Source organism: Oryzias latipes, chromosome 7 (assembly GCF_053564925.1).
Source record: "Oryzias latipes strain Hd-rR chromosome 7, Olatipes_Hd-rR_3.1".
In the NCBI taxonomy this organism is placed as follows: Eukaryota; Metazoa; Chordata; class Actinopteri; order Beloniformes; family Adrianichthyidae; genus Oryzias; species Oryzias latipes.
This window is the reverse complement of record NC_136243.1, coordinates 14001046-14010423: the sequence shown is the minus strand read 5'-3', so window position 1 is coordinate 14010423 and position 9378 is coordinate 14001046. Positions and strand designations below refer to the sequence as shown.

At 36.7% G+C, this 9378-nt stretch overlaps 1 protein-coding gene across 2 annotated transcripts; it reads right to left on the bottom strand.

Annotated features, from left to right (window-relative positions):
• Positions 1-1155: 1155 nt before the first annotated feature.
• nemp1 (nuclear envelope integral membrane protein 1) lies at positions 1156-6953 on the bottom strand. Of its 2 annotated transcripts, XM_078950261.1 has the most exons (10): positions 6775-6953; positions 5222-5343; positions 3646-3862; positions 3358-3430; positions 3173-3266; positions 2964-3078; positions 2489-2714; positions 2091-2279; positions 1871-1965; positions 1636-1774 (listed from the first exon to the last, which is right to left on the bottom strand). In XM_078950261.1, the coding sequence occupies exons 1-9, from the start codon at positions 6881-6883 to the stop codon at positions 1911-1913; spliced, it is 1200 nt and encodes a 399-aa protein (XP_078806387.1). In that variant the 5' UTR covers positions 6884-6953; the 3' UTR covers positions 1636-1774; positions 1871-1910. The 2 variants fall into 2 exon arrangements, with proteins under 2 accessions (XP_011475832.1, XP_078806387.1); XM_011477530.4 differs by lacking the exon at positions 1871-1965 and having other exon boundaries at positions 1156-1774; positions 6775-6951.
• Between the last annotated feature and the right edge of the window lie 2425 nt (positions 6954-9378).

Sequence of the window (9378 nt, the reverse complement as noted above, 5' to 3'; positions counted from 1 at the left end):
TTTTTTTTTTTTTTTTTTGCTATGATACACAGTCCTTTCCTATGATTGACTGAAACGCTGCTCATCTTGCACAGTGCCATCCCTTTGAAGCCTCATGCTACAATTCCCTTTGTATTGAGGATTGATGCAGCAGCTGATCTCACGCAGGTCAGCGGGGAAATCCAGACACTTTACATGAGCCTGTGTGAAGAAGGGGGTGTCACAATGTTTGCTATATTCCTGAAACATCAAAGGGGTTTCCCCCCTTCCGCTTGTGATGTATTTGTTTGCAATAGTTCGAGGTTTCCCTGTTTGTGATGAATGCTTTAGGGAAGTAGTTTAAACAAATGCGAGCGTTCTTACGCCGAGCAGGACCTGGGAAACACATGCAAATAAGTTCAGCTGTATCAGCGGTTTTAAACCTGTTGAGTCATCCCCTGCAACCATTTTCTGGTGCTGTTGTTGGGTTGTTCCCACTTCCAAACGCCGTCAGCACCGGTGCAAACAACGGAGCCTGTGGAGGGACGAGGTCAGCTGCTGGAGTGGAAATGCCATCACGTTGAGAGATCAAAGGATAGATTATAAAAAAAATAATAAAGCGTCCTGCCAGTTTAAATATGACAGCCTCAAAATCGAGTTAAATGTCAATGATATACCGCCATTTCTACCAGTCTCTTCCACTTTCTGGTGCTTAAGTGAAGTCCAAGAATAAGCTGCTCATCCTTTAAAGATAAAACAATTACATGCCTAATACTGCAGAAATGGAAAAGGTCAGTTTTTTTTTTACCGACACTTTGAATATCTCAGTCCCAAAGGACGGCAACTTATAGTTTTTAAAGACGGTAACTCTGTTCTGTCTTAAGATAAGAGGAAATTCCACCGGTTCAAGGTCTTTTCTTCTTCTCATTATGTAAGGCAACTATAAATGTTACTGAAACCAAAAAGTCAATTATGATGAGCATATCTATCTCTAAGTCATTTGCCCTCAATTTGACTCATCCTCACAGGTAAAGATTTTCAGATATATTTCAAAAGCATCACTTTTTCTTTTGGGTTTTTGAAATTTGAAATATCTTTGAAAATAAAAGACAGTTTCTAATTTGCTTTTGGCAACTGTGCTGCAATCTAAAAAAACAATCTGCTTAATATTTATAAAAATGATGCTGAAACAGTGTCGGCACTTAATTACAGACATTTTTAATCAAAATACACAGATAATCCATTGGTATGACCAATAAAATAGAAAAAAAACAGACATTTCCCTGAAAAAGATGAACTGCAGCTGCATGGAGGGTTCAGTGGGTTAGAAACCCAAATGCCTGACTGAAACCAAAGAAGTTCTACAACAGAAATATGATAGAAAAAGCCAAGGACACTCAAGGGAGAACACAGAACCAAGGGGTCTTCTTTAGAATATTTCTGCTCTTGGTTTAAAACACCTGTTGTGCAATCAATAAATACTAAGCAAATCGATTTGCATACCCCTGACTCTGATCCTTTCTCTTTGGATACAAAAATGGTTTAAGTTTGAATAAAATCCAGTTTCTGTAAGCTGTCAGTATTTGCAAATATTTATAAAAAAAATACTTTCCCCAAGACCGTTTCAATATAAAATTAGTATTTGATTTTGCATGCTGCAAATTCTGGGCTTTTTCACTCCTGTTTTGATACAAACTCAGGCTCTTCTTCATCATCTGTGTCGAAAAAGTCATCTTCCAAAAAGTCATATTCCTGTGCGTGAACAGACACCTCGTTTGACATCAAATGAGGAGATCCTTCAACAAAATCTGCAAACCTGCAAGTTGGGAAACAGATATTTAAGAATATACAGTTCTCTCACCAATTTTTTTTTCCAATATTACAATTTCCGTAATGTTTTAACCATATTTACAAAAATGTCTAAAGATTCCAATTCTAGGAAGGACTTTGCATTAGCTGCTCTTTCTCCACCCTGCTGACATGTCGTCGTGATCCCGCAGGTTTAAACTAATACAATACAAACAAAAAGGGATTTAGTGGAAACTAAAATCCCTCTTGAGTGAGTTATATTGAATCAGCAGGAATTGCTATTTCTAAAAAACTAAAAATGTGGTTAAATATTTTTTAATTACCTTTTAGGGGACTGAAGCCTGGACACCGTCTTCCACGGACTGAATTCTGGACTGTTACAGTATTTACGGAGCTCCTCCAGAGCGAGCCGAGTCTCTTCCTCTCCCTCCCTCTGATACTCTTCCTCAGTCAACAGGCGACGAGGTTGTGGCTTCCAATAAAAACGTCCCTTTATTTTCCTACGGACAAAACTACATTTTTTTTAAGGTTAGACACTGCTGGTAAATATTTGAGACAATTAGATCCTTAAAAGCAGAAAGACGTTTTTAAACAGTTCTCTACCATAAAAAGAGATTTTTTTTTTTAATTTAGGTGTAACTTGAGCTGGTGCTGCCCTACAGATTTTCTGTTTTACCTGCACTCTTCTGCCACCTACTGGTAATGTTCCAGAAGTGCATACCTCCAAGCTGCTACTGCCAGAGAGACAGGGTACTCCAGGTTTTTGGCGAGCAAAGCTGCTACAATGATGGCGAAGGCAACTTGGTAAAGCTGAATCCCCAGGTAGATCAGAAGCAGACCGATCAGCTGCAGTGTCCACGACAGGATATTTATGCTTTTGTCGTCCACCAGAGGACCGTAGCGATAGCAGACGGCAAAACAGATGAATCCCACCACCACCACATAACCTGGAAGAAACAGCCAACTTACTTTCAAAGATCTTTACACATTAGATTTATTGATACATTTCTAAATGATTTCTGATGTTCTAACGCTTTTTTTCCTGAGTAAGGGTCGACTTTACAGTTTTGATTTAATTTCTATATGGTTTTCTAGTTTACTCTTCACATGACAAATGCCTGTTAGCTATGATGATTGGAGCAACTGGCCTTTATGAATCCAAACAAGTTCAGTTACTGTTGAATAGGTGTCTGTACCTAAGACTAGATGCCAGTGTTCTCGCAGGATTGTGCTGAGGTTCCTGCAGACCAGCTGGATGGCATACAAGGAAAAGGACCAGCCGCCAACGATCAGAATGTAAAAGGGACTTTTCTGCAAGAAAGGAAACCCAAACTGTGATAACAATCCACTCAAATGACCAAAGTGCTTTCAATAATTGACATTCTCATAGAATTGATGAATTTACCTTTGGCAAAAAGCGTGCCAGAATAAAAAACAGCACTATGAGAGATGCAAACATGCCTGTGCTCATACCAGCCGAGTAGAAAAACACTTGACTCCTTCACACAACAAGAAGAAATATACAGTTAATAACACTTGTGCTTTTTCTACAAATGCAATAGTAGGACGTTGGTTTAGAATAACAAATACCTGCTGAGCGAGTCTGCAAAAACAAACAGCAGAACCCCACAGAGAAACACCAAAAACAGGTAGATATCAAACCCTGAAAGAAAGAAAGCACAGTGAGCACGTGTTATATGTTAATACCAACATGCCATTCTGTGGTCCATCCCAACACCCTACTGATCTGAGGAGTGTTGGATGGAATTCTGACAAATAAATCACCAGGCTGGATAAGAAGCAGATGGAGATTGTTGTAATAGATGCAGTTCAGGAGAAAAAATCAAATTAAATTTGTGGTTCTCGTTTGGAACTTACTGCGGGTGGGTTTGACAGTGTACGGAGTGTTTTCAGATGGATCGACCTTGAAGCAAATCTTCTTCTTGAACAGACTGATATTAATCGTGGTTTCATTGTGCTGCTCCCGCAACAAGCTCTGAAACCAGCTCCACAGACTGAAGCGCTCCAGCTCCTGCAGCTCCTCCTCACCTTCCACTGTCTCCAACCTGAATACCTTGGAGCTCCAAACTTTCACCTGTCAGAAACAAACAATCAAACCTAAAAACTGCAGTTTTGCCTGCAAGGCCTAAGCTCTAGGAAGCTCAATCTGAATTGGCTTTTACCCTTGTGGTGTTTTTTCAAAGGGGACGTTAGCCTGTTTCAGTGCTCCGAGGTTAAAATCTGGCCATTTTAACCTCAGTAATGGTCCTCATTTAGGCGTATCTGTCAGAAAATCTTACTTCACAAGTTTGTGTCCAAAACGGATGTTTCAAAATACATCTTATTAATCTGAGGGGTTTAACAAAGAAAGGAAACATCTACGGCAAGAGAAAGTTAAATCAACCCAGGCGGAGATGGCTGGATGACATGCCAGTAGTTTGGGAATACACCGGTCTTTGTTAAAGATCTAAATTTGAGAAAACACTCGCAAAATGCTTTATATGAAACACAGCAGAAGAATAATTGAAGAGATAAGACAGATTTTTAAGGTCTGAGTGACTTTAAAGTAATTTAGACTGAAAAGCTGCCATTGCATGGGAAGATCTAATATCATTCTGATATTTCAATGCACTGTTATTGGTGTGCCCCTTTTGTTGCCATGGCAATGGCTTTCCAGACTTCTTGTTAGCTAAAAGTACTGTAAAATTCTTCTATTTGACCGATGAAAAGTTCTGGGTCCACAGCTTGGTCTCAGATGAACAATTGTTTATGTTTTGAGCATTTCAGAGAAATACTAAATTGTTCAATCCACAGTGCATCTGTCCTTCTCAACTAGCAGCTCCTTTAGAAGTGCTTCTCTAATGCCGTCTCATATCATCTCAGACTTGTAATTATTTTACTGTAATGTAAAGGCAGGGCTAAAAATAAAAACTTGATGTAGCATCTTGGAAAATCTTTTTAACACTTCCCTCAAAATCCTTTAGTTTGCCTTTTTTGTGTTTTTTTTATCTTACATCTTAATTGAGATTTTATTGAAAAAAATCAAAGAATGTCTACATGGTTTATTACTGCACGAAAACTAAAAACAAGAAGCAGAAAATGTTAACTTTTTATATTAAAAAGTATCCACGCTAAACAAATACATCGAAACGTTAGTCTTTCCAAATATCTTGACTAAATGAACTTAAAATACATTGATATAGTTACCTCCTACAGGTTTATTTATGCAATCAAGATTATATTTTTAGTTAGTAAAGTGTGTAATAGCAATAATGCAAAAATTGAATTTAAGATATAGAGTCTAATTCCTCATTTGGGATTTATGCATCCTCCCTCTGGTGCAAACTAAAACCCCTGTTAGAAAGCAAATGCAGATAAATGGAAATTTCAAGTTCAAGAACATCCTAAACAAAAAGGAAGACAACAGTTCCTGTGGTAAAGTGTCATAACTGACCTGAATTCTTGTCCAGGTTTGCCTCCAGGTGGGAACAATCGAGTTTTTGTAGCAGAACCAGTCAGGTCCTGACTTGACGAGCTCCTCTCCGTCATGCAAATCAGTGACTGCATACTTATTCCCTGAGTTTGACAATCAAATACGTGAGTTATGCTCTTACAACACTCCAACACATCTTTTAAAATAATCACCACTTTTGAGAAGAAATAACAAAAACCACAGTGTGTCAACTAGATTATTTAGCTATGCATATGCCTGCTTATGTTATAGTCATAGTGGAATTTTGCACCATACAAGACAGTTCATTCCCAAGCATCTTTAGCTACCACTAAGTGATCTAACTGCCCTTATGTAAATGTATTACCGTTTTTTGATACTTGTTATTGGGAGGGGGGGGGGTTCTAAAGCTGTATTTTAATCTTAAAAGTTACACTATTGTTCAATTAAACAAAGTGTTCATTACATAAGACATTTAAATGGAGATATGAGCTTGTGTTCATTTATAAAAGCAGGAACGTGGTCAAGGTTCTGATCACTGAAAGGTTTTAGTTCATGTGCAAAAATTTAATAACCCAGATATTTCTTAAAATACGATCTCTTACCGGTGTTATCAGTAAAGATAAGTAATCATAAGAATCATTTGGTCCCCTAATGTTAGAGATATTACACACACCCACACCCACACCCACACACACACACATGAATATTAGCTTCTTTAAAAAAAAAGACACACAATCACAAAGATCTCAACAGGTTTGATTAGAAATGCATTCTATTCCCTAAAGGTCTGTAGTTTAATTCCTGACCCTATGTAAATAATGATAATTTGATTGGGGTATTTTACAGAAAACAAATCCAAAAGGCAAAAAGGTACTAAAGGAGTTAATGTTGTTTTACAACATCACAAATCCAAGAAACTAACTGCACACCAGCTGGAATCCACTTCCAGTATTAGTGATTTTTGAAGAATAAATTGTGTTTTTAGGATTAAAATTTTAAGGGTTTTACACACTTTAATAATGGTAAAGGTTAAAGGAAAGAGTTAATAAATTGGTTTAGTGGTGCATCTCCATAGAGATACAGAAATATTCTGTTAAAAATTAGTTTATGGAGGCTGTTCAAGATCTGCATCCTTATAATGAAAAGTAAAAGGCTAAAATCAGAAAGGAAATTTAAACATGTTTAAACATTTGTGTTTAGCTAGTTAACAATCAGACAAGTTGTTGCATGTTAAAAAACGTCTTTTTTTTTTAAACCAATTTTTTATCATTAAATACAGCAGCAGAATTAAGGAGGGGTCAAACTAAGCGTTCAGGTGATAAACAAAGCCACAAAAGAAAGGTAAACAAGATCAAACAGCATTAAATATCGATACGAACTCACACAAACATCACTGAACTATAAGCATTCACCGACAGCGAAAAAAAAATGTTTAAAAAAATAATCGTGTTCAAAAAATGACGTTAAATTAAACAATGGCTAACATTAGCTTAAGTTTAAAAGTTGTCTGTTGACACACGGTTACTTTCTCTGTGTTGTAACCAAATTCTTACCTGTATTCTGGAGTGTAGCTTCGGGTAAAATAATAAAAGTGACGATAAAAATGAGACATTTGGAACTCTCTGAGACAAAACCGTTTGTCATTTTCATGCATCCCGCCATGATAATCCCGCAGCAGTCCCCCTCCTCGCTGACACACTACCCCGCCCCTTCCGCTGCACAATGCATCGTGATCGACAGGGCATTCGGCCAATAGCATAGCAAAAGGCTGTGACGTCACTTCCACCGCACCGTGAGATCGAATTTACTCCCAAAAAATGTGTCAATTATATGAGTACATTAAAAAAAAGCAAGTAACACTGGAACAATTTGTGCTTTTTTGTTTGATATTTATCCCCTCTTCCAAGAAAACTTTCTATTGTATATATTATTAATTTTTTGTACTCTTTTTATATATTTTAAGATACTCTATTTTCCTACCAGCAAGCTCTATTTTGAATGTGTTTCTGCTACGTTTATTTCTTGCTGTGGTTGAATAAGTTTGGTATTATGGCATTGGTTGTTGCGGCTGATGATCTATTTGCTTACTTGATGTTGTGTTTTGTACTTTAATTTTATGTTCAATAAAGCTGAAAAAAAAGTACTCCAAAAAACTTATTTCTATTTCCATTTCTATTTTTGTTTTATATAGATGTGTACTTGATACTTTAAATTCTTCTCTTATTGCATACAGGAATGTGAATCTCTGTAAAATGGCATAATGTGTGATAAAGTTTTTTTTTAACTGCCAAAAACGCTGAAAACAAAAAATACAACAATAGCAACAATGATAATATTTATTAATAATAATGATAATAATAAGGAACACAAAAATGAGTGTAAAAAGAAAGAACGAGCACAAAGAATGACTGCTCCACCAAAAAAAAACATACCTAGTGTAATCTCTTTTATTGAGTTATATAATAACAGTCATCAAACACATTAGGCCTTCAGGTAAGTTTGTTTTTCATATCGAACAAATTTAAAATTACAAAAATGTTTGATACAGGTAAATTACAATCTGAAGGAAAAGAGTGAAAAGGGTACAGTGGTGTAAATCATTCTGCCACTGGACTCTTGATTAGTGGAGACGCCTTCTGGAGTGAAGAATCAAGCTTTCCCATCTGGCAACCTGATGGACGCGTCTGGATTTGGAGGTTTCCAGTAGAACGGTACATTTTCGACTGCATTGTGCTAAGAGCGAAATTTGATTGAGGAGGAACTATGGTGTGGGGTTGTTTTTAGAACTTGGGCAAGGACTTAGTTCCAGTGAAAGGAACTCTAAATGCTTCAGGATGCCCAAACATTTTGGACAATTCCATGCTCCCAACCTTGTGGGAACGGGTTTGGAGCGGGCCTCTTCCTCTTCAAACATGACTCTGCACCAGTGCACAAAGCAAGGCCCTTAAAGACATGGACGACAGAGTCTGGTGTGGATGAACTTGACTGGCCTGAACACGATAGAACACCTTTGGAATGAATTAGAGCGGAGACTGAGAGCCAGGCCTTCTCCACATACATCACTTTTGGAAGAACAGTAAAAAATTCCTATGAACACACTCCTCAACATTGTGGACAGCCTTCCCAGAAGAGTTGAAGTTGTAATAGCTGCAAAAGGTGAGTCAACATTATATTGAACTCTATGAATGGGATGGCACCTTGGTTCACATGTGAGGCAAGGCAGGTGATGAGTGAATACTTTTGGTATTATACTGTACATTTATGAGAGAAACACTGTTTTCCTATCTGCAAAAGTTTTCAAATTATACTGATGTCCTGATACAAGAAAAACCACTTTAGTTTCTAAAATTTAGAATATGTCAGAATTTTTCTCAGTGAAAAGAAGTCAAAGGAACACCACCTAAAATAAACGTTTTAATGCTCTTGTTTCTTTTTTCTCATAGGTGTAATAGAGTTAAATGCTAATAACATTTTTCTGAATATTTCTCACTTCTGTAGAAAACAAAAACCTTTTATCACATAGTTTTTAATGAGTTTTTTATTGTTGTTATATTTAATTTGGAGGAAAAATGTATTTTTGCTTGATTTGATTTTCTTTTTACATTTGACCTAAAAACAACATTGATTAAAGAACAACAAATCATGTGCCTCCAAGAGACTTTTGGGATAAAAAATAATAAAGTTTTCTGTAGTGGCGGTCACAGACAGACTCCTTACATTTACATCCACACATAATTATATTATTGGTGCAGAAAGCTGTTCGTTATAATTCTGTTTCTGAGGAAAGTTGCTTCTTGCTAAAAGAGGGTTTTCTCCTGTCACCCTTCAGTCACACTGTAAACAGAGAACTCTTGTTTTTCTTTGCTGTGCTATTTGTGGTATAAATGCAGTTAAAACAAGGTGATCAGACCAGACTGGGATAAGAATTATTTACATTTGAATCATTTCAATATAATGAAATGGTTGTAACTTCATTAAACTACATTAAAATGTAACAATGTGTTTTTTATTTTATATATTTCTCTGAGGGAAGGACATTTACATTTCCCTCTGCTTGATGCTGTCAGTGTGTTCACTCAGGATCACCAATGTATGTTATGGTATTTTCTAATGATAGAAACAATGTTGTTCTCCCCATGCATGTGTGGGTTCTCTCC

Bases quoted from the DNA above. Each gene is read 5' to 3' on its own strand.
- nemp1 (XM_011477530.4), bottom strand. From the start codon at position 6,883: ATGGCGGGATGCATGAAAATGACAAACGGTTTTGTCTCAGAGAGTTCC. The intron at 5,344-6,774 runs GTAAGAATTTGG...TGTCAAACTCAG, and splicing joins AGCTACACTCCAGAATACAG to GGAATAAGTATGCAGTCACT. The intron at 2,715-2,963 runs GTACAGACACCT...TGTTTCTTCCAG, and splicing joins ACACTGGCATCTAGTCTTAG to GTTATGTGGTGGTGGTGGGA.